This window comes from Calidris pugnax, unplaced genomic scaffold, assembly GCF_001431845.1.
Source record: "Calidris pugnax isolate Ruff unplaced genomic scaffold, ASM143184v1 scaffold27, whole genome shotgun sequence".
NCBI lineage: Eukaryota > Metazoa > Chordata > Aves > Charadriiformes > Scolopacidae > Calidris > Calidris pugnax.
Window position 1 is genome coordinate 13,774,988 of NW_015090893.1, and position 25,090 is coordinate 13,800,077.

The 25,090-nt window shown below is 38.2% G+C and overlaps 1 protein-coding gene across 4 annotated transcripts; it reads left to right on the top strand.

Annotated features, from left to right (window-relative positions):
* Positions 1–1,713: 1,713 nt before the first annotated feature.
* Positions 1,714–24,207, top strand: MAPK9 (mitogen-activated protein kinase 9). Of its 4 annotated transcripts, none has more exons than XM_014948032.1 (12): positions 1,714–1,842; positions 6,225–6,399; positions 11,188–11,317; positions 12,526–12,584; positions 13,587–13,725; positions 14,373–14,538; positions 15,874–15,945; positions 19,458–19,640; positions 20,744–20,868; positions 21,377–21,440; positions 22,411–22,482; positions 23,224–24,207. In XM_014948032.1, the coding sequence occupies exons 2-12, from the start codon at positions 6,278–6,280 to the stop codon at positions 23,238–23,240; spliced, it is 1,149 nt and encodes a 382-aa protein (XP_014803518.1). In that variant the 5' UTR covers positions 1,714–1,842; positions 6,225–6,277; the 3' UTR covers positions 23,241–24,207. The 4 variants fall into 4 exon arrangements, with proteins under 4 accessions (XP_014803518.1, XP_014803517.1, XP_014803516.1 ...); XM_014948031.1 differs by having other exon boundaries at positions 23,301–24,207; XM_014948030.1 differs by lacking the exon at positions 15,874–15,945 and adding an exon at positions 15,572–15,643 and having other exon boundaries at positions 23,229–23,570.
* The last annotated feature ends 883 nt before the right edge of the window (positions 24,208–25,090 follow it).

Sequence of the window (25,090 nt, forward strand, 5' to 3'; positions counted from 1 at the left end):
GCTCCCACTGTAGTTCACACCAGCTGCTGATTAAACCTTTGTATTTTACCTTTTGCTGAGATGGAAGAATGGGGGAAGAAATTGGCTGCAGGTGAAAATAGAAACTCTGTCTGTGGTTCTACTGTTTATGGTCATAAAGTTGCCTCCTTGGCCAAGAAAAAAATGCCATAAATTTGCATTTAATATAGTATCTAAACTACAGATACTGGAATATATATTTAAAAAGACCCAACACCCTGTACTGGCAAATAAGAGAATACTAAGTACATCTTTAAGCTAGGACCAAAGCCCTATTTTATTTACATATATATCTGCTAAAGCACACTCTGCTAGTTGTGAACTAACTGGCATCTATAAACCTCAAAGAAATAAGGTAGATACACACACGAAGTTCCCTGCTCATTTGTTATATTGTAATGGTCAGAAATCACAGTGTTTAATTTCTGTGTTTTTGTTAAATTTTTCTACTTTAGGATTTGGTTTCTTTATGATACTTCTCTGCAGGCTTGCTTCTAAACGAAGGTATTTGAATGTAGGTTAATAGCTTAAAAGTGTCACCCCAGCTGTTGTAATAGCAGCTTCTTAGTGGAGACTGCCCTAGTACTTTTTATAACCACATAAAAGATAGGCGATAATCTGACCTAGATGCCAAGAACGTTGTAGCTCAGTAGCCACCAGGTTTTGGTAAGTGATGCAAAGGCCCCTTTTACTCTATATAGAATTAGTATCCTCTTCATATTAAAGAGTGGAGCTATTGAAGGAGACTGATATGAGCTCATCTATATGATACATTAAATTCATTTATTAAAAAAAAATTACAGGTGGGTTTTTTCTTTCTAAAATCATCAATGAGAATAGGAATTGCCACAAAGAAAGCTCGTTAGGCTGAGGACAGGTGGAAAAATATATTGAGTTTATTTTCAGTCAGCATCTCTATTAAAAACCAAGCAGTCCTACCACCAGGGCAGGGGTATGGTGATGTATAGAAGGCTACGATTTGTGACTGGGGTCAGAAATTCCTGGGGAGGGACTGAGTCCCTTCCCTTCTGCACTGGCCACCCTGGAAAAGCCACGAGAGCCCCATGCCCCAGCTCTTGGGGCCACCACCAACCCAACGGGTCAGCATGGCCCTGTGAGCCCCATGCCCCAGCTCTTGGGGCCACCACCAACCCAACAGGTCAGCATGGCCCTGTGAGCCCCATGCCCCCAGCTCCTGGAGCCACCAGCAACCCAACAGGTCAGCATGGCACTGTGAGCCCCATGCCCCCAGCTCCTGGGGCCACCATCAGCCCAACAGGTCAGCATGGCCCTGCTCCGTGGGACTGGGCACACCACTGTCATCTCAAAGCGTGGATGTGAGGTGACTATGGGTGACACCATGGTGTGTCATGGTGCTGGGACAGGCCACCAGCATGTGATGTCAAATGACCGTGAGGATCGGTGCCACAGCAACTCCCGGCGAGGCACTGCCGTGAGGTGACATCACAACTATGGTGACAGCTTGACGTGTGATGATGACATCACGCCAGGGGGTGGGGGCCACGCCACGATTGGCCTAAGCGTCCCCGACTCCACTGCAGTCCTTCACCGCCCTCCCTTATATAGCGGCCACGAGGTCCCGCCTTCGGATCTCGATTGGTTGCTCTTCGCCGGCAGAGAGTTACGATTGGTCTGGGCGGCTGTCTGTCAGGGGGCCGGGGCCTGGCGCGGCCTGTGTGGAGCACCGGGAGGCCATTGTGGCTGGGGCGGCTCTGCGCGCCGGAGGAGGAGGAGGCGGCCGCCGCGGCCCGCGAGCGCCGCGCCCTGTCCTGTCCCGCCGGAGCTCGGCCGCGGGAGGAGACGGTGAGGGAGGCCGCCGTGAGGGGGGCCCTGCGGGCGGCGGGGCCGGAGCGGGACGAGCCCCCGGCCTTGGGGTCAGCCCTGTGGCTACGGGAGCCCCCGGCTTCTCCCGCGGGCCCCGCCCGCCGAGGCGCAGGCAGAGCCGGGGTTCCCCGCGTGCCTTTTCCCGGGGCCCGGCCGAGCGGGAGGGCGGTGAGGAGAGCGGCGCGGTAAGGCCAGGGGCCCCCTTCCTCCTCCGCGCCTCTCCCCCGGGGCTGCCCCGGCCGAGCCCCCCGCCCTTCCCTGTGTGCCGCAGTGCCGGCCCCGGCCCGCTCCGCCGGGCGCCGTCTCTCCTCCGCCTTCTCCCCTCTCGTTTCGTGTCCGGGATCGCCCCCTGTCCCGCCGGTGCCGCGGTGGGCGGCCGGGCCGGCGTTCGGTGTCCTGGGCGGGTGGGAGGGAGGGAGCGCGGGGGAGCCGAGGGCAGGGCCCGTCCTGCGCGCCCCTCGCCGGGGCCAGCCCCAGCCCCAGCCCGCTCTTGGGCCGAAGCAGCTTCTCCGCTGAAGTTTCAGAAGAGGAGTGAGGGGTGCTCCGGCTCGGTTCTGTGGCCTTACCTTATTTTACAGCAGCTTAATTGCTTGCAGCAGATGAACGTCTAAACTTTTTCCCCTCTTTCCACCGACTTACCCCAGCAGGGGTGTTGAGATCTATACAGTGTTTGTCTGCGGTGTATGTTTAACAGCTGAATGATACTATAACAGGTAGTTGGTGAAATCGTTGGTCAGTAATAGCTTGAAGAAAAAGGTTGGCTTTTCAAAGAGCTGAGCAGAGTACCTCTAAACTCTGCCCTAACTGGTTGACGTTACCCAGCTGCTGCTCTGCTACTCTTACCTTTGTGACAGGCTGATCATGGGCTGTGAGTAGAGGGATAGGAGGTAACTCACTGATTTTGTAGCTGGACTCATACCTGTTGATATATCTTCTTGTAAAGATAAGGAAAAAGCCCTCAACATTCTTGGATAGTAGCCCTTAAAAGGGCACACCTGAATTCAAAGTGTATTTGCAAGGGTGAATAACAGAATGGGGAGAGAATTTCTGCACAGAGTCTTCGTGTCTTTTCTTTTCATAAATATATTTGTTTATTCATTCTGTCAGCAGCAGAATTTTAGCTTCAGGCTTAAAAATCAAGCTAAGTTTCTCAATGTTCTTATGCTTCATTGTCAATAATAACATTTCTGTAACCAAAACAATCCTGGAATGTGTTCCCGACTGCTACAACCTGTTTGTTTCAGAAGCTTTTGACTTGAAGATATCCAGAGGACAGATCTGGTTAATAATAAGTTGCCATTTTAATAAACGCCTTTTAGGGAAGTGACTTTGATACAGGATGTACGCTATAGTGCGGTTGCTTTCACCTTCTAAAAATTTCTTAGTGGAATTCCTTATAACAGCTCATAAGCCTACAGTGATGGTAGGTTTGGTCTGTTAGTTATTTTTCTAGTTATCTTTCATGAACTATAAGTTGAAAACCACTCCTGTAAGTTTCTTGCATGTGATGTGGTCAGTCAGCTTTGTGATTCTTGTTTCCCCAATTGTACAAGCAAGTTGTATTAAAAAACCAAAACACCCAATTTATATGCATATTGTGCATGCTCTGAAATAGAAAAACATCTTGAAACATTGTAATTCAGTAACATGCCATTATCAATAAGCAGAAGTGTGTTTGCTGACCATCCTGTGACTTCTACATTTGCTGCTGGTTCTGTTAGGTGCAGTTGCAGCTAGGAAGCCATAAATGAAACCTTATATTTCAGAAATGGAGAAATAGTGATTACTTAAAAATAAAATAAATAAATTCTTGTACAGGGGAAGTGTGGAGTATGTCAGCTGGAGTGATGAATCAAATTATTTCAGGTAGGAGGGTAACAGCTCAGCATTAAGAAACTACTTGCTAGATACACTTTTCTTTTGAGCAATGGGAAATCTGTTTTTATTTGAGGGATCTTGCCCCTAAAATAGATTGTCTGTCTAAAGTCCTGAAAACAGCTGCAATTTCTAGGCACCTAATTTTTTTACATTAATGTGTATGTCTGCAATGATGTATGTCCTGATGCATCCAAGGAGCTTGCAGCCCAAATGAAAATTAGGGCTCAGCTTATGGAGAGGCCAGGTACTTAGCATGGACAACTGCAAAGGTTGTCAGAATACATGTAACTTGTCTGTTGTGATGCCTAATGGGTCTTGTCTGAAGGGTTTATCCTGGTGTCTAAATGTTGGTTTTTATTAGAAGGTGGCTTTGTACAGACAAAGCTCCTTAACGAGAGGGTTTCTCTGGTTCAGGATAACTTCCTTTTCCCCTACTTCTTTATCTCTGTTGTAGAAAAATGTTTCATTAACCCATGAGGAGGTACGTTGTAGTTCTTGTGTAACTAACAGCTCTTGATATCCGGCTTATGCAAAATCTATACTTTTTTGGTTTTGTTCTGTAAGCCCTTTTCAGAGAGAGGATTTTGACCTTCCAGCTGTACCTTTCTTCCAGTGTATGAAGATTCACTGCAAACACCGTGGCTGTTTAGGGACTGTTAATCAACAAATTTGGTACCTCAGAGTCTGTAGCTCTGGAGTGATAAAAAGCCTTAGAAAGAGGAGTTAGTTTTTTGCTGGGATGTTGTAGGAGAGGTCAAAAGCGTTTTGGTCTCACATTAGTGTGAGCTGATTGTGGAACTGCATCTGACTGCCTCCAAAAATACTGTATGGGAGATGTGATTCTCTTCCTACTACTGCAGAGGTGGCAGAGGCAGAAAGTTGATAGATCACATTTTCCCTTTGCTGATCCTTTCTCCTCTGATTTTTTTTCCTTAAGTTTCTAAGAGGAAATATCAAGTAAACTTAGTTTAAATTGCTTCCAGAGGGGACCAAGTTGAATATCTACTTCTTGAAAGGCTGCTTAGATTTTGAGAAGCTGGAAGGTAAAAGAGACTTCTACACATTTCATGAGAATCCCTTAAGACCAGCTATTATCAGTTCAGTCTTTATTGGAATTTGTAGGTCTTCCACCTGTTTTACTTGCAGATTTCTTGGATTTCATCTGCTGGCTTGAGCCCTGGAAAAGATGCTGCTCCCTCCTGCCTGCACGTAGGAAGAGAGTGGTCCACGTTTTAATCCTTGAAGCAAGGAAAAGCTATTTGTGTGGCTGTGAGGCCTTCTAGGATGGGCTCCTGGGTTGCTCTTGAGGCTTTTGTGTTTTGCGGTGGCTCACAAATGTTCCGGAGAGAGAATTGCTGCTCCTTCTTTAGCTGAAACACGTTGTGTCAGGCCGGTGGTTAGGACAGCTGCTCCGGGGGAAGGTGATCTGCTTTCATTTCCCGTTTCAAGGAACACTCGACTGTGCAATTTACTCTGGGCTGTAATGACACTATCTGTCACAGCGAATGTGAAATTAAAAATGGGAGAATTTGTTAGAGGCCTCTTCAGTAATTTTCTTTTAAGGTTTGGAAGGGGGATGGATGCCCAGGAAAACTGGAGGTCTGTACTCTCGGTACTGTAGCACTTTAGCTCTAAAGAGCTTTAGTCCATTACCTTGCTCTCCGATGTAATTACCTACCTCTAATTCATTCCTGACAGATGGATATAACTTATTCCCTATTACAGCATGCAAGTCTCTTTCCAACTATAGCACAAACCTAATTTTTGTAGGACTACAAGCACAGTAGCTGATAGTGTAGGGTGGTATGGTGTGTTTAACACGGGAGGAGGATGGGTTGGGATAGCTCTGGCTCAGAGAAGGGTTGCCTGGCAGAGGTGAGGAGGCAGAACCCTGCTTGAAATTCCTACTGAACCAGGCTGAAAGGGATATTGGAGAAACTGCAGCAGCCATGGGGATTTTGAGGGGCAGTTGATTACAACTGCAAAACAGGTTTGAAACGAAGCAAGTCTTTTATTAAAACCCTGTTTCTTTTCTATATCCATGGACTCCGTGGGTCTCCACTGTCACTTTCATCTGCATTATGAGTGTTTGAAGGACCTAATTTATAATTTTCTTTCTGTAATACAGAACTTAATAGAGTCCTAGCACACAGTAGTAATTCTAAGTTAGGAAGTAGCTGTCAAGGAGTAGAGTTGTTGGATTTGGGTGGTTTTGTTTGGTTTTAGTTGTTTACTTAGCTGCTTTTTGTTTTAGAGACTGGAATCCAAATGTGCATTTAGTTAAAGCTGTGAAGTCTATAACTGTTTGCTGTCTGTCTGCAAGTATTTTTCATTAGCAGTGGTAATAGACAAAGTTGAAAGAATGCTTATTTAATGGTATGCTATTGAAAAATTCATACGTATTAAAATATGAATAATATATTTTCCATCTTGCTTGGAATTAGTGAGAGATTGAACATTTGTTTTCTTTCTTTTTCTTTAAGATCTTGAAAACTTTACCAGGTCCTTGAGAGAGAAAACTACATGACACTACACCATGAGTGACAGTAAATGTGATAGTCAGTTTTACAGTGTTCAAGTTGCAGATTCAACATTCACTGTACTAAAACGTTACCAGCAATTGAAGCCCATAGGATCAGGGGCACAGGGCATTGTTTGGTGAGTAACAAATACTTTGTTTTATAACTTTTTAAATTTAAATAAAATTTAAATGCATTCCTGATAGAGATGTCAGAATGGCAAATACCGATGATAGTTTCTGTCTCTTGCTACAGGCTTATGGACTAAATAAATTCTAAAACACCTGCTTGCTGTAGTTCATGTGCAAACCTGTTTTGTTTTTAGGAGAAAATTAATGTTTGGGTAACTGCATAAATTAAAATGGTCAACAAATTTCCTTCTCATTAACCACTTTCTCTCTGTTTCTAGTTCTCACATTCCCCATGTAGTTATGATGTTGCAGTGTAAGGTATGACAATGCGATGGTGAGACACTCTGGGTTTTACTCGTTTCTTCATCATGGCCCCCTTTCTCCCCCCCCTTCTATTCCCGATCACTCCTGTCCATTTCTAGGAGCCATCAATGCAGTGCCTTGCCATTAACTGGCAGGATGAGGCAAATCAGTGTCATTGTCACTCCATGGATTAACCAGAAAGGGATGCTGTGTGAGGGGTTGGGCTGGCCGGCTCTTCCTTGGTGTGTCACCTCAGCTCTGTGTCCAGCCTCCACTGGCCCAGGACGTGAGCGTCGTTAGTCTGATCCTCAACCTTAGTCTCTTGTGTGGCACCACACCTCTGGGCCAGCTAAAGGTAAACACTTTCAAATGTTTTTCAGACTGCAGCAATCCGTTCTGCACGACTTAGTGCCAGCCCGTATTTTGTTGGGCAAAACTTACTTGGTAACAGCAGAAATGTTTACTGATGCAATTTTACGGTTCCATACACAGGGGAGCAAACAGATATGCTCAGGAACTCACTAATACTAGACTTAATCACAACACATGGTGGGCTGTTCATGCTTTAATTCCAGGCTGGGATTTCTCTTCATCTATAAATTCTGCAGAATAAGTGTGATGACTCATGTATTCTGAGCAACTCCTTATACAGTACCTGCCCGTGTCTTTTTGGCCTTTTCATAACCATAATAGGTTACATATCTAGGAAAGGAGTGCGTTTTTGTGAGAACATGCCTTTATTTTTAAATTATCTAGATACCCCTATTGCCATGTGAAGAGGTGAAAAAGAAACAAAATGAGAACACCAGATTTCATTCTTTAGTGGAGCGAGGGGACAGGCATGCTCCATCTTTATTGTTAGTATTTGGGTAAGATTTAACATAGTGCTAGTGTTTTCCAGGTATAAATATTCTTGAAGTTACGCTTGTTCTAGGTGGCGTGCAAGAATTCAGGGTGATTTTAAGTGTTCCTCCTTTCATTAGAAGTAGTACATTTCTAAATTATATTCCTTAAACTAGGGGTCTGCTTCAAAATGAAGTTAGGGTAGTGTTAATGTCAACATTTTGGGAAGAAGGAGGAATGATCTCATTTATTGACTTGTTTTGAGAATGCTTGATTTATGGAACAACAGAGTGAAACATCGTGTAAATTTTCATCTTTGTGTGAAGCATCTGAGAACTAACTCCAAGCTGTAGAAGGTGCAAAATCTTAATTTCTGCTAAAATTCCTTAAAGTACACAAAGGAAAGATATAAAATACTAGGATGTGTAACGTAGAAAACTCAGTGTAAGATGAGTGCTATCCTATAATGTTTGGCTGGAAAAATTATCAAGTCATTAGTGTGACACACAGGTGTAATGATTTATTTTTTTTTTTACCGTCCAGTGTTTAACATAAAAATTAGAACAAGTATTTCTGGAGTTTTTTGTGTGGTTTTTATCTTTTGGCTAGAAATGTTTAATACCACGTATGTCACTTCAGCTAGGAGAGGTCTCAATTTAGCTTTTTTTCGCTCAAAATATTAATGGAAAACTCCATTGGTATTGCTTCTGTTTAGTTTTTTCTTTTTCTTAGGAAAAGAAGTCTTTTAAAAAATACATACTTAGGAAAAGCAATAAATCAAAATTCTAGGAAGATAAAAAAGGAACTTGGTTGTTATGTAGAAGGTATTTATAGCTCACAGCACAAACAGGCGAGGAGAGAGACTCGCTATACCTTTTGTGTTTCCTATACAAAGTACACTTTTATACGTGACTTTCTGCACTTCTTTGTTCCTAAGTATTAATGCATTTGAAGTCTTACTTATTTAGGACTGAAGAATTGTTCTTTTGAAATAATTTTTGTCTTCGACTTCCTGATACCCTTTTTTTTCTTTCTTGTCCTTGATTTCTTAAATTTTCTAGTGAATCTGATTTTTCTGTCCCAGCAATTTTTTTTTTGTCGTGCAATGCAGCAAAACCGTGATCTTATAAATAGCACAGCTTTGACACTGTTGATAACTTTGCAGCTGAAGAAAGAGTTGGGATAAGTTTGTTACTATTTGCAGCCTCCTGGTTAGACCTTAGAGAGAGAGTTAGCGAAGTGGAACCGGCAGAGCAAGAGTCCATAGTAGTAGCATATTGCAGTTCAAAGCAAAGGTCATTTGCTTACAGAAATGAAGTGTGATTTCCATTATAATTTTGGTCATAATGTTTTGTTAGTAATTTTGTCATGTATCTGGCATCACTACTCTAGCATTAAGTGTTTGCTCAAGATGCAAAGCTATCACAAGTGCAGTGAAGATCCTACTACAGGTCACTATGATCAGATTGGAATCGCTGTTATACGTTGGGGTAGACACTGAGATTCTTCCACAGTATCAAATGCTGAAATAACTTATTCTGTTAGTGGCCAGGGTGATAACTGGATAGTCTCCGGCAAATCTGCATTTTTCAAATCTCTGCCTGAAACAGCTGTCATGAGGAAAAAAGTCTCTTTTGAATTCAAGTGAGCAGGGCTGGGGAAGAGAAATTTAACACCAGTTACACCCATGATTCTTTTTTTCCAATTTATGTAAAATTATGTGATATTTAGAAGTGTGATCTTAGTGGTAATAGAGGCTATATTCTGTCTTGTTTTTTTTTTTTTCTTGGTAAATTAAATTAACTGCATGCTCACACAATTTTTTACCATTTTTTTTTTTGTTCTTAAAAGCGCCTGCTTTTAATTCTTCCCCTTAGATTGTCTAGGGAGCAGACAGTTTGGGGTTTGTTTTTGAGATGTCATATTCATTGCTCCCATGGAGATGAGCAAAATAAGAGGTTTGGGTGGATTTCTTATGTGCTCAGACATAATAAGCTGTAATAATGTATAAATATATAACTCCGTAATAATGACATGAGCCTCAACGTGTACCTGTTGTGTCACATCACAAAGGGACACTTCCCCTAAAATTGCTCCTCGGTCCACTGCTGACCTGTGATCGACTCAAACAGCTAATTCATGCAGACTCTGTTAGTTATTTTGTATTAATTCCCCATGTAGTTAGTCATTAACATATGCAAAAATTTTTATTTTACATACAGCCTCTCCTATGTGAAGTGAATACTGAAACATCAGTGCTTTGATATTTAGGAGGAAAATGATTTCTCCAGTTGTCTGGCCAGGTGCCTTCCTTCTCTTTTGTTTTGCACAGACATAAAGGCTTTAAATCTGAGAGTGGTTGTATTATTGAATAATGAGTTACAAATTTCACAGCACTAAATTGAAGTAAATGCTCACAAGCCCTTTGTGCAAATGCACTTTGTTTCAAATTTGGGACATGCAATTTGGGCCATGCCTCCAAAAAACCACAACATCTCATGGGTGAGCTTTGTGGTGGTGTTGCTTTTTCCAGTAGGGAAAGCAGTGACTTAAGTTGGAAAACTTAATATAATTTGAGAATTGTTACTATCACAGAGGAGCTGTGTGTTTTGTAGAGTACTGAAATATGATGGTCCTTTCAAGTCTAGTATTGATGAGCTAGGGAAGGAGCTCACAAAGAGCTTGAATGTGCTTGGAAAATATATGTGAATGAGAATCTTTTCTCCTATGAAAGTAACATTAAATGGAAATACAGTAACGTGGGAATCCAATTTAAAACTGGAACTAATTAAAGATTGGAACTCCTGTGTAGTTACTGGTATGAATTCACATATATTTTGCCCACTAGTCTGTGTGTTAGTAATGAAGAATATTCCCATTTTAGTCTTGTTCTGGATATACAAATAATTTAGCTTTTTTACAACTATTAAAGCAAGTTTACATCTGTACCTCAAACTACAGAGGGAAGGAGCAAGCACAGCTGAAAAGCAAGATAAAATTCATGGTTGTGTTCACTTTTAAACTCGTCTTGCTCCCTGCAATCCGAGTTTTCTGTATTACTAGTCTGGATATTTTTTTTCCCCAAAACCAGATAATAAATGTAATTTTCTGCTAGGTACTAAAATTGTATATAATTGTAAGCTACCCACGTACAGGAGAGTATTGATGTCTGCAGAACAGATCACAGGGACATGGTTGTGACTTTCCTTTAGGGAAGAGAAATTTCTATTGCAAATATTAAACGATTGACAGTCAGCAGCAATGTCCAAAAAAAAAACCCCTCAAAATGAATGGATTAAGCAACTGAAATGCTTCTTGATTTCAAATAAGCTTAAAATATTTTTAGATCTTGCAGTTTTGAATATGAGTCTTGAGTCAGCAGATTCAGCCTTAAGACAGAAAGGAGGGCAGGAAGACTTCTGATGAGTGTCAGTGGCTTCTGTTTAACCTACTTGTATTTATCAAAGGATGTGTAGATTATAAAGGATGTTTGTTTTCTAAATGAAAATTAGTTGAAGTTAGTATAAACACCTTAGTGGGTATGCTTTGTCTCAGATCTTGATTTCTTTCCTCATTGCTGTCTCCCTTTTGCCCCCGCTTTTCCCTCAAACAGTCTTCAGCTTAAGTTGTTTGTTTTTGAAAACTTCTAGTGCTGCGTTTGATACAGTCCTTGGAATAAATGTTGCTGTAAAGAAGCTGAGTCGTCCTTTTCAGAATCAAACCCACGCAAAAAGAGCTTACAGAGAGCTTGTTCTTTTAAAATGTGTCAATCACAAAAATGTAAGTTTTGGCTTTATATTTCTCTCCCTTGTTACTGTAAGTTGTCTAAAAAGCTTGGGATTTGCTCTCTTACTTGCCGTTAGTAACAGATATAATGGAAAAAATAGAGAAAGCCTGGAAAGATTTGCTGTGGGTAATGCAGTTCTCCACAGTGTATGGTTAGGTTCTTGGAGGAGCTGTTTGGACTATGAAGTGCCAGGAGGAGGAGGTTTTTGCTGCTCTCTTGGTATACATTTACTATCAGCATCAGCTTTATGGAGCTGGCTTTGTGCTATTGCATTTGCCCTTTTAAGTCATACTGCAGCAAAGCCTGTTTGGCAGTGGCTTTGTTTGAGGGCTTGGCTCTTGTAACTGCTCTGTAGTTAAATCTCCTGAGCTTAGGTGAGATTTTTATTAAATACAGTGTTTAAGTGGTGGGGTTTACTGGGGTGCAGTACTATTTAACAAGTTACTGGTAAACAAAAGTGAAATACTATGGACAAGACACATATTTTTAAATCTTTGAACCTTCTAAAATAACAAGCCTTAATGTCAGTACTTCAATGTTCAAGTACAAGAATATGAAGTTAATGCAACTGTTATGTTCTGATATTCACATGAACTAGAAACGTTGCTGACCATTGAAATTGTGAACTCAGGTCTCAAACTTTCTGGAATCAACTAGCCGTTTAGGATTGATTTCTGTTTTATTTTGGGGTTTTTTTAAAGTAAGTTTTTGGTGAAGTAACAGATTAAAAGCAAGGTGATTGTTAAGGATGACAGTACAGTAATTCTAGCAGTTCTCATAGAAATAGTGCATCGTAATCTAAATTTAATGGGATGGTGTGGGGGACCTTTGTGTATGTGTTGTTGGACAGCCTTAGTAAATTCCAGCACAATATGTGATTTAAAATAAGAGATTACTACTTATGGGGAAAAAAATGGGGTGTATTTCAGGCATTGGGGAGAGAGATGGAAGGTGTCTCATAACTATAAAATTAAAAAAGTAGTTTTGTCTTGTCACAGTTCCTTTGGCATACGTGCTGTAGTTTGGAACTATTTCTGAATTGGCAGTTTTTCAGCACATGTGAATTAAGTGAAGCCAAGTAACAGTAGAACTGGGTATAGTAACAATGTGCATTTGATTTTGAATAGTAGCTTCTGCAGTAGTGGATTTTTATGTGAATTAAAGCAGAAGTTTCTTCTAACGTTTTTTTTTTATTTTATAGATAATTAGTTTATTGAATGTGTTTACACCACAGAAGTCACTAGAAGAATTTCAGGATGTGTAAGTACTAGATTTTTGTTTTAACTTTCCTGAAAAGTACTGGCCTAAGTCATAGAGCTGTACAGACTTGACACTTTGAAAACAGAGGGTAGCTAAAGACTGAATTTAGCCTTTAATTAGTCTTCATTTCTAGATTTCTTTAAGAAGCACTAAGAAAGTTGTTTCACTGTATGTATAAGATGGAAGTGGGAAATAAAAAAGGTTATTTACCTTTTATTCATCTGTCTGTCATCCTTTGCTGATTGCACATGCATCTGATTTGTGTGTGTTGTCATTTAGCTACATGGGTCACCTCAGGAGAAGAACTTGGTCTGGATAACCCCATATCAGTGTTTTGCTATGCCAGTCACATCAGCACAACAGTATTTTTGGCCTGAATTAAGAACTGAATATATTTCTTTTTTATGCGAGCTATGTCGGTTGGTCTAGAAAGGATTCACAGTGATTTAATTGCTGGGGTATTCAGAGGTTCCAGTGAATGTGCTGTTGTGGTTTGTGAATGGGCTTTTTGGGTAAACGGGGGAGTGTGTGTGTCTGAAGCGGGTAAGCAGATGATATTTTGACTTGAAAATGAATCATTCCTCCTTAGTTCTTACTGAGCTTTTCTTAGTTTTCTGATTTATTTTTTTTTTAAATTACAGTGAGAGGAAGCATAATTTTTTGATACATTGCAATATCAGCAATTTCTGCATCAGTTTCAGTCAGTCTTAGTTTTTCACGCTGCATAAACTCAGAATTATTCTTGTGTATTGCTGTTTATAAAACTAGTGGAATTCTAATCTCTTGTGATGGACTATTGAACACTTAAGTTTTAATAGTATGACTTTGAATAGATAATTTAATTTTAAAACTGTGGTCATGCGTGATTATTTTTTTAATCATAAGCTTTTTGACACTTTAGCAAAGTAATTGACTTTTATTAAATATCTCTCATGCTAAGCTTAGACCTGATATAAGAAGTAAGACTTGAGTTTTCTTAACACTTTCTTTCTTTTGCTTTAGATATTTGGTTATGGAGCTGATGGATGCAAATTTGTGCCAGGTTATTCATATGGAATTGGATCATGAAAGAATGTCATATCTTCTTTATCAAATGCTATGTGGTATCAAACATCTCCACTCAGCCGGTATCATCCACAGAGTAGGTAGTATTAGATCATTAACAATACTCTTTATGAACACAGATGTTCTTATGAAACAACGGGGAAGGCAGGGAGTTGCTATTTCATACGTTTATATTTCTTCTATTTATAAGCATATTATTAAACCTGAAGATCTTTCTAGTTCAAAGGTAGACTGTATTGTAAATCGATCTTAAATTGGTAACTAATGCTGAACTGATTAAAAGATAAAACATGAGTATCTTTGGACCTCTCGAATTATTAAAGAATGAGTCTTTAAAATGTAATAATTACCTCCTAAATGTCTCTATCCTTGGAGATGCTCAAAAGCAGTCAGACACGGTCCTGTGCAGCTGGCTGTAGGTGGCCCTGCTTAAGCAGGGGGGTGTTGAACCAGGTGACCTCCAGAGGTCCCTTCCAACCTCAACCGCTCTGTGATTCTGAAAAGTAAACAATCAACTCTGATTCTGATTTAACTGATGTGGTTTTTTGAGTACTTAGCTGTGCGGCATTTAACTTGTCTCTAGCCTGTGTCTGAATAAACAGATACATCGGAGCAGGAATATGCAGTTGTTAATGTGAATGGGTGGCATATATTGACCGTGAAGGAGGAGTGGGTATTATTCTGTATGTTGATCCTTCCTTAACTGCAGTTATTTCTTGGTAGGATTTGAAACCCAGCAACATAGTAGTAAAATCAGATTGTACGCTCAAAATCCTTGATTTTGGATTGGCAAGAACAGCATGTACAAACTTTATGATGACTCCGTATGTAGTAACGCGGTATTACAGAGCACCAGAGGTTATCCTTGGAATGGGATATAAAGAGAATGGTAAGTTGCTGGAATAACACTTTAAATCTTTTGTCTAAAGCATATGTGTCTCAGAGCATCACAGCTTTAAAAGGAGGGGAGTGGGAGGGCTGTTTTCCCCCCGCCATGTCTGTTGTTAAAGTATGTTAATCGTGGTATTGGAAATAACAAAAATTACACTGTAATGATTTTGGGGAATATAATAATAGTTTTCTGCTCTGCGTGCCTCTCTCTGTTTAACATACACTGCTTCCTCTTCCCTGCCATTGTTATTGTTTTCATGTGTTGTCCTGTTGTCTTGTTGCCATTTTTTTTAATCCTACAAAAAAACCCTGTTGAGACACTTATGCATAATGATCCCACATCATTATACTGGATGATGTTAAAAAAGTTACTATCATCAATCTATAAATAATAAACCATTTTATCTATCTGATTTTATTCTGAAGCATCTTCTTGCAACATTTCTCCTCTTCTGCATCTCTGATTACTTTATTAAAATCTGTTTCAGAACCCTATGATAAACCATGTCCTATACTCTCTTAAATCTGTGTAGCACTCCAAGAGGCTGGGTGTTATATTACTAAAGACAACACGGCTATAATACACTGAACATTCAGCCAACAAAATTGCTGGCAAGGAAATTGTCCTTGTCTTGCATTACTGGGGGTTTTACCTGCTAATTTTTACCAGCTGTAGAGTAACAGGCTGCCTCCTCTGGACTTCTATGCTAGTATGTCTTTTTGCTTTATCACAGAGGCTTGGGATGCTTTTTGTATACAAGTAACATTGGTTGTGTAAAATGAGGGACTCGCAGGACCTTGCTGGGCCACTGATGATAAAAAAAACCACCATTTTGATTAATGTGCAAGGCAGCGTGTTGTACAGCAAGTGCTGATGTGGATCAGAACGTCAGTAGAGGCTGTTCTGGATGGGACAAAAAATAGATAATCTGAAGGACTGTAGGAATACAGTGTGAGCGTAAAATACATAATTGTGATATTTAAAAAAACCTCTTTAATCTTTTGTCCTTGTTGCACCTAACATATGATAGTGGATATCTGGTCTGTTGGGTGCATTATGGCAGAAATGGTCCTCCATAAAGTCCTGTTCCCAGGAAGAGATTGTATCCTTCTTCACGGTCGTTTCAGAAATGTAAACACTGATTATATTTTACAAAATGCTAATAGCAGAATTGAGCAACAGTCAGTTGGTGTGGATATGATTGAAAATTCATGTTAGCAGTTTGGTTTTCCACATTGTTGTGTTTTATTGTAGTTGCTAGATGTTTTTGTTTGTTTTCCTCACTTTTGTTCATGATACTTCATAATTTGATCATTTCATTTTTACTTTCAGTTGATATCTGGTCAGTTGGGTGCATCATGGGAGAATTGGTGAAAGGTTGTGTGATATTCCAAGGCACTGATCGTATCCTTCCCTAGTCATCCTTGAGTCCCACTCCACTTTCAACAGAAACACAATTATTTTGATCTGTATAAGTATAAAAGCATAAGCAATATTTTCAATAATACGTTTTAATAGATCTGCTGTACTATTTGAAATTAGTGTCATTAACCAAATTGTTGAGCTTACCATTTTGTTTTCTTAGCAGACTATATTTAATGTAATTTGTACTGGTTGAATCCATAGAATTTATATTAAGAGCTTCATCTTTTGTAGCTTAAAGGATACCGTTAGATTTAAAAAATAATTAGCACTAAGTATATTTTCTTACTCTTGTTCTTTGTCAATAATCTTATAAGCAAAAGCCTGCAAAGTTCCTTTTTACTATGCATGGATTTAGCTTACTATTGGTTTGAACAGTAGACTTTTTTTTTATTGTACAATTTTTTAAGTTTCAGTCAGATTTTTTTCTTGTTTATTGGCACCTGCTGGACAGCAGTGTCCTAATTGCAAGCACACTGCATGAGAAATGTTTTTTTTATTACTCTTATTTATTATAAAAATAAAAACTTTTTATTTTTGGAATTTTTTTCATTCTATGAAATTTTTATTTTTGGGCTTACTTTTTCTATAAGATTGTTATTCCTCCATTCCTTCCTCCAATATTTTTGACCCAGATTTGTCATGACAAAATACTGCTTTCTTGTACAATGGTAATTGTAGGAAATTTTACTGTATTAAAAACAAACAAAACCCTCATATATACGTTCTCATGCCTCAGAGATTGGAAATGTCATTAATACATCACTGGATCACAAACAAGTCTTTACGCTGTATTAAGTGTACAGAAGTGATCATTTAATAAAGTAAATGTTCTGGGAAGATTTTGAAGTATTTCAAAATATTTCCCTAGAAACAAAATTTAAAACATTTGCCTCTTTATCAAGTTCCAATTATAAAAATTGGAGCAAGACCAATTTCATCCTTTATAAACAATATCTTACAAAGTAGTAGTGTTGTAGGACTAGACATTAAAAATTGATCAGTGAATAAGTAGAATCCAGATGATGTAATTAAACCATAATTGCCAGCTATGGCTGTAGGGCATAAGAAGCCATTGCGGTCCAAGATTTTGAAGAAAGTGTAATATTTTTGCTTGTCAGCAAGGAAAATTTGAATCCACCACTAAAAATATCAAGTGTGTGTTCACACACACCTGTGTATCTTGCAGAGGAGGACTTTCAATTTTAATGCTAAATTTCATGACACTAATCTTCAGCAGTTGATCATGCATTATTTAGTAGTACAGATGATTAATCGTTAAATAAATATTTTTGTTTTCCACTTTTCTTCCTTTCTATACTTATTGTTTTACCTTTTGAAGCCTTCAGACCAACCTAACACAATTCTTCATGTATGTTATGTGTCTTTCACCTGCATGTTGGCATGCACTGTTTTGATTTATTCATGAAAAAATGAAGGAAATTTTGTCCATACTTGTTGAATATGCAAGTTATCACTTGTGATTCTCTGGAGGTCACTGAAGCTCCACCAGTCTATGTTCCAAGGAGTCTCCTCCCCTGGTTTCTTATCGAAGGGCACAGCTATGCTTACAGGGTTTTTTTTTTCCCCTTGCAAGACTTGCAGTTCTCTTTAATGTGAAATACACACAGACTTGCAGTTCTCTTTAATGTGAAATACAGATAACTGGTTGTGGTGTTGAAGCCTTTTCTGACTGATAGCAGCTTCAGTCAGATTATTTTCTTTTCCCTTCAGCTGCAGGATTGTTTTGAGACTGTGGTTTATGGGGGATGCTGGTGTGCATGGCTATGAAGCTCTGCAAGCTTTACATTGAAATGGAGGTTTTCTCCCAGTTTGGTTTCCAATAACAGGCTGAGCTTATTTCAAGTCAACTCTATATTGGGGAATTTTTTTTTTTTCATTTTTGAGTATCTCTAAAATACTTTGAAGCAGTCCAACAGAGACATTTATTTTTTTTTCCAGTTTCACAGAAGTTTTTCTGCCCTCCCCCTAGTAATCTGAGACCACAATAGATTGGACTCTTAATTTGATTAGCTGACTAACCAGACTGCTGTTACTGAAAGAAAAAGCATCTTCTTGAATCTAGATTGGTGGATATCTCCCATAAATCAGTTTTCCAGCTAAGAACAAAATTTCCTGATGTATGTTGCGGTTTTCTTCATATGTGCTTTGTTTTAGCATGAGAGTTAACAATATTGACTTCTTAGTTTTGATTTTAATATAGTTTTTCTCATTGGGATGTATTTAATAAGCAACTATAATTTTCAATCTTTGTATCAGAAGTCTATAGTCTTAGCACGAGCCAGTGAGTATATTTCTAGTTGTATTTTTGGCACACTAACTGAAATAAAAGCACCTTGGTGTTTTTTAAATACATGTTAATTCAAAATGCATCAAATTTGTTGTTTTGCTACGAAACCTGTCTATGAGAATGGATAAGTTGAAGTGCTAGGTTATGAATTTAGCTATGAATGTTTGCAAGGTCAGTGGTTAGACTCTACTGGAATTGCATTCTTTTTATCAGAAAAATCTATAAAGTGTAAATGTTGCACATTATTTTTATCAGAAAAATCTATAAAGTGTAAATGTGAGTAAACGTAAATCTCAGGAATATTAATGCAGTGTCTTGTCCATGTGATAAATGAGCTTCATTATTATGACTAGGCTTGTTCAGAGCGGACTCTGGTATCTCTATAGCAAGTGTCACCATGTCTAGGGGAAATGTCCTCACTTGCAAGAGGGAGAAGGGACAGTCCAGCAGAAACATGAGGCACAATTTCAACTTGCAGTGCAATTCCTATAAAATATTTAAATTCTCAATTTAAGAACAGTTTTTTTTTTTTTGAGTATTGCCACAGTTGATATACTTAAACATAAGAACCTGCTAAAAACCTGCAGGAATCTCAATTCATTATTCAGTTGAAAATTAAAAAACCCAACAAAACCCCAACCATCCAACCAACACTTCCACCCCCAAAACCCTACAACCCAAAGCCTAATTTCCTTAGGAGACAGCCACAATATGCCTTACTTTGAATGGAACATATTTGTGCTTTAGGTTTTTTCATTTATTTTTCCCTATCTTCAGTGGGGATGGTATTATGTTCTACTTCAGAAGACTCAGCAGCAGCCTTTCATTTCTGTCCTTATAGTTGTTTTGCTCTGCATATAATTGCCAAATAAGGCTTCTTATGGACTCCAAAAAAATATTTCTTTCAATACTTGCCAATAGATAGCAATTAGCAAAAGGTATTTAAGCATAATGCATTGTGCAGCACTTCTAACCTCTCCTTAAGATTACAAAATCTGAATCTCATTTTTATGTCAATCTAGTTTTTTGCCTGGCAGCTCAGAATACTGTTGATGCTAGAATGAAGTTCATGTTTGTGTCCTTTGTTTAAGTTTTCATTAACTTTTCAGATTTCTGTAAGTGATATTTTTGTATAGTGCAGACTTCAAATTCTTCAGCTGATTTTCCTAAAGATATGGTGCAGATATTGATCAATGGAATAAAGTTATTGAACAATTAGGGACGCCATCAGCAGATTTCATGAAAAAACTACAGCCTACAGTGAGGAACTATGTAGAAAACAGGCCAAAATATCCCGGTATTAAATTTGAAGAGCTCTTCCCAGACTGGATATTTCCATCAGAATCTGATCGTGACAAGTTAAAAAGTAAGGCGAGTTTTTTCTCTTTTTTAAAAGATATTAATTTAAAATGTCTGCAATATACTTAATTAAAAAAAAAAAAACTAATATAAAATTTTTATTGCAATAGCTGTCAACGTCAGAAACTGCTTACCTTCTGTTTCTTTCATTTATATGTCCTGAAATCTTAGTAGTAGTCATTACAGAACTATTTTCCTGTCCTAGTTTTCTGTTTAATTCTCTTAACTCTAATTCATTGGATAATGTCTGTCACTTAAATGTTCCTTGAAAGTAATACTTGTTATGGAGGTTACTTGGTATTATCTTTTTCTAGTTGATATGTGCATATAGTTAATTTTGCCTATACTTCGACTTCAGAGAATTATAAAATGAAAAAAAAAAACCCCACCCAACTTACTATATTCTCTAGATTGTCAAATAATTTTTCAAGCAAAAAATAACGTGCTATAGCCTATTTTATTTTTACATGATTGTTCAGACAAAAAAGAAATGTCAGTGAAGTGCCACTGCAATGATGGGTAGACAGTTACAGTACAGTAACACCTTTAAAAGAGAAACTGATTTGATGTTAGAGATGTTAGATTGTTACTGTTCCAAGATGTATTTTTAAAAGTTTATTTTAAAAGTTCAGTATGCTTTATGTTCAGTAGTCACTGCCAAATTAACTGTGACCCATGTGGCAACAGAACTGTTTGAAATTGAGGTTGGTTGGTGTCAGCTGCAGGGTTTGTGTTTTGGGTTGTAGTAAAATAATATTTACAGTAAAGGATTGTGTCTTCATTCAAACAAATAAAAGTAACAGTGTAGGAAATCTTGCATCTCTGGGCCTGTCCTGTCCCTGGCTGCTGATGTTTCTGTGTATATGGCAAGATGTGGAGCTTTGGTACTTGCACAGTTGATGTTGTTGGTGCACAGTGAGACTTATCTAACCCTGCAGAATTAAAAGTGAAGTATTCTTGTGTCACCAATAAATGGAACTTGTTGAAAAACATAGATGGTTAAGGAATCTGCATTGTGTGTCATCTGTTCCCAGTATTCGTTTTCTGTATCAGACATTAAACTCTACAACTCTCTTAACACATATCTTCTTTTTCATTCTTACTTTCTAGCCAGTCAAGCTAGAGATTTATTATCAAAAATGCTTGTAGTAGATCCAGACAAGAGAATTTCTGTAGATGAAGCCTTACGTCATCCTTATATTACTGTCTGGTATGATCCAGCTGAAGCAGAAGCCGTAAGTTTGCATTTAAAATACATTTTAAGATACCAGCTTAGTAACTTTAAAGAATACATTGTAAAGAACACATTTAGTTAAGAGCATGCTTTGAACTCTTTCTTTGGCTAGCAAAAGTCACAGAAAAAGCCTTCCGGTCAACATTAGGGGCAGAATTACCTGAAGAACAGTTGGTGGAGAGGAATTGATGTAGTTTTGGATGTAGTTGTTGATAGTTCCCTTTACTGTATGGAAAGAGGTGCCCGCATGATGGTAATCTAGGGCTTTTGGAAAAGGGGACTTTCTCTGGGGTCCCATTAAGCCTAATTTTAGTTGATGCCTTTAAACAGCCTTTCAGTGGGAGGTAGGACTTCAAAGCTGATTCTGGAGTTGTAAAATGAATGTAATTTTGAGGTATAAAAGATAAAGGTACCAAAATACTAAAAAAAGTAATTTTAGGATTTGTAGTTACGATTGGTTGTGTTAACCTAATGTAGTAGATAAGCTATAAAATAACTTTTCTTTGTAGCCTCCACCGCAAATCTATGATGCACAATTGGAAGAAAGAGAACATGCAATTGAAGAATGGAAAGGTAAAAAGTGAGCATGACAAATGGCAATTATTGTAATAACTTTTATTGTTAATACGTGGCTCACAGTATGTGTGTGCTGGCTTGTGTAACTGCCTGGAACTCACTATTCCAATTAGGCAGTGCTGCGTGTGGTGATATGAAAAATCAATAATGGAAAAATGTTCTATTTGGAGCAAATATATATGCATAAATGTGTGTAGGGGGGTGTGTGTGTATATATATGTAGGATTCTGAAATCCATTCAACCAAATGCCGCAGTTTTTTTTTCCCCCAAGTATTTTGTTGCTGTTAAGTGTTTGTGATCTCAGTGGGGTTTTTTCTTGATAGAAAATTCTCTGAGAGAGAAACATCCCTCAAATATTTTTTTACAGTCAATATTAATGCATTTTAGGTATATATAAAGTTTTAGGGTGGGATGATTGTTACTTTGAAATAGGCAGGTATTCTATGTTTAAAATTTTTTTATTTTGGTGCATTCTTAGTGTCTTTCTGTGATGCATAAAGAAAAACTGTAGAATTCTCTAATAGTTAAAAACCATTAGAGAAATAGTCTAATAAAAAGACTCTAATTGTTAAAAAACACAAAAGGAAAGTAAATACCTTTATAGTTGTACTTCCAGACTCACAGGTATATATAAAGTTTTAGGGTGGGATGATTGTTACTTTGAAATAGGCAGGTATTCTATGTTTAAAATTTTTTTATTTTGGTGCATTCTTAGTGTCTTTCTGTGATGCATAAAGAAAAACTGTAGAATTCTCTAATAGTTAAAAACCATTAGAGAAATAGTCTAATAAAAAGACTCAGTTAAAAAACACAAAAGGAAAAGAATACCTTTATAGTTGTACTTCCAGACTCACCGTTAACTGTTTCATTGTACATTCACGCGTTTGTAAATTGTATACAAATCCTGTGTGATCTTAAAGTGGTTTTTTGTCTCTTTTCTCATTCCTCCTGCCCTTCTCTCTTAAGAATTAATATACAAAGAAGTAATGGATTGGGAAGAAAGGAGCAAGAATGGTGTGGTAAAAGATCAGCCCTCAGGTTAGTCATTGTTTCAGTAGTTCTGCTCTAACTGTGACAGATAGTGCTGGTCTGTTGCACTAGTGAATGAGGAAATCCTGCTTAATAATCCAGGTAGGCAAAAGTTTTGTTGTTCAAGATTCTTGATCCACGTGCAGTAGTTTTTCAGAGTAAGTTGTAGGAAAACTTGAGAAGTCTTGTGTGTCCAAAACCCTGTGCTGCCTTCTCCCCAAAGGGCTTGGTCGTCAAATGAAACGATCGGTACCGTGTTACATCAGTTATTGCATAGATGACTTCTATGCTGAATGCTTATGCTGTGGCTCTGCATGAATGAGTCCCTTTCATGCAGGGTTAAACATTGTTAGGACTCCTTGTTTTAAAATAGTTAATAGTGCAAAGTATTTATGTCCATGATTTGAATCCTTGATGTTTGCTGCCCTTTACATTGTTCGGTAATTGGAATATTGCACTGTCTTTTGTGAACTGTATCTGTTAGATTTCTTGATAATCAGGTCACTATTTACATAATATGTTGCACATTTTTTTCCTTCCTCTTCGGGTGAAAAAAAATAAAAATCTCTTTTAATGCTCACCTCAGGTTTTGAGTACGAAGGAACTTAGTGCTTGTTTTTCTACTGTTGATTAACTTCTTTATTTTCTAAGGATTTCTGTGGGGAAAGTGATGCTCAGAGCCTAGAAACGTGGTTATTTGTGCCTGCAATATTGTCTCGCCTCAGATTTTATTATGTTTGGTTTACTTAGCACAGATGCAGCAGTGAATAGCAACACCAGTCCTTCCCAATCATCATCTATCAATGACATTTCATCCATGTCAACAGAGCAAACATTGGCCTCAGATACAGACAGCAGCCTCGATGCCTTGACAGGACCCCTCGAAGGATGTCGATGATCAGCCAGGATTGCAGACTTGACTTTGGAAAAGAACTCTTGCTTCCATTGGGCCTGAATTGCTTGTAAGTTAATGGAACCAAGTAGAAAAACTCCATGTTCTGCATGTTCTGCTAAAGTAATGCCTGTTTTTTTTTACTCAGTTGTTATGAAATTGCCTGCTTAATGTTGTAGAATGAAAGCAAATCAATGTCTAAAGATCAAAAAAATTTAGACACTATTATAGGCTTTTCTTTGTTTCAGCCTATTTCAGGTGAGCAGTTATAATAGACATTTAGCCAATAACTCCTCTTAAGTGGGTTCATGGATCTTCAGTCCCAACTGGCAGGCTTCTGTGACACAGTGGATGTTTACATTTTAGTACAGTATTGCTCATTAGTAGGTTTTTTGAATGTATAGTCTCTATGAACTTTGTTTTAACGTGTGACTGTGGCAGTTTGCTTTATTTAACGACTGGAGTGTTGTGTGTAAGTGTGAACTCACACATTGAACGCTCAGTACTATGTGTAAAGGGCAGTTATTCTTCCACATGGCACTTTTTAATTGAGCCCTTTCCATCTTCGCTTTCCAACGATTCTGTCTTCTTGTAGAAGAGATAAACGTGAAATTTAAAAAAATATAGCCATTACTTTGTATTTCACCTATAAGTATGTGTCTCTAACTTTTCCAGTTTTTTAAACGTGGATGGAAGATACAGTGGCTTAATTAAATCTTAAGGAAGGATGAGTGACTTATCTGTGAAGCAGTGCCTGTTTAGAAGAGGAGAGAGTGCTAAAATGTTCTGTATTTTCTAACTTGTAATATTGATCCTTTCACAATAACAAACAGAAATTATTATCTGTGATGCTCTTCATTCATTGCAAACTCTGATACCTATAAGTATGTGTCTCTAACTTTTCCAGTTTTTTAAACGTGGATGGAAGATACAGTGGCTTAATTAAATCTTAAGGAAGGATGAGTGACTTATCTGTGAAGCAGTGCCTGTTTAGAAGAGGAGAGAGTGCTAAAATGTTCTGTATTTTCTAACTTGTAATATTGATCCTTTCACAATAACAAACAATTGATGCTCTTCATTCATTGCAAACTCTGATGAAAGGAAATTGGAGAGACTTGCAGCCTCAAAAAGAACTGCATGAATGTTTTCCATTTTTTTAATGGGTCCATTCTACCTGGCAAATAATTAAAAAAATAAAAATGAAGGAGTTTTGAGTCACTTGTAAATTACATATTTAGTTAACAGAACTTAGCTCTATTCCCACATTAGGAAAACCTGTCTACTGGGGGAGGAAAACATACTTAATGCATATTTTCTAAATACAGTGTCAGAGAAGAGTAGACTATTTGCTGTTTCAATACAGGCTTATCAATACAGTTTTCGGAATCAGATAACAGAAACATTGCCTGTTACACTGCACAAAATACTGAATTAGAAAATGTGTTTGCAGCAGTGTCAGGCTTAAATTGCTTTATACTACATACTTGTGAATTCGTGCATGTTCACTTTGGAGTGCACAGGTGAGAAATTTTGCTAAAGGATCTTGTGTGTGTGCGTGTGTGTGAGATTAAACTATGTAAGAGTAATAGAGATATACAAAATGAGGTAAAACACCACTTTCTTAAAGGCACTATATTTAGCTGTTGATCCAGATACTCTTGACTTGAATTTAGAAATATCCTGGCCCAGCCAGCCACTGCATTACTGACATATTTCTCTTGTAAA

Excerpts from the sequence above, each read along its gene's own strand:
- MAPK9 (XM_014948030.1), top strand. The coding sequence starts at position 6,278 with ATGAGTGACAGTAAATGTGATAGTCAGTTTTACAGTGTTCAAGTTGCA. Across the intron at positions 13,726-14,372 it reads CAGCCGGTATCATCCACAGA|GATTTGAAACCCAGCAACAT; the intron begins GTAGGTAGTATT and ends ATTTCTTGGTAG. Across the intron at positions 14,539-15,571 it reads AATGGGATATAAAGAGAATG|TGGATATCTGGTCTGTTGGG; the intron begins GTAAGTTGCTGG and ends AACATATGATAG.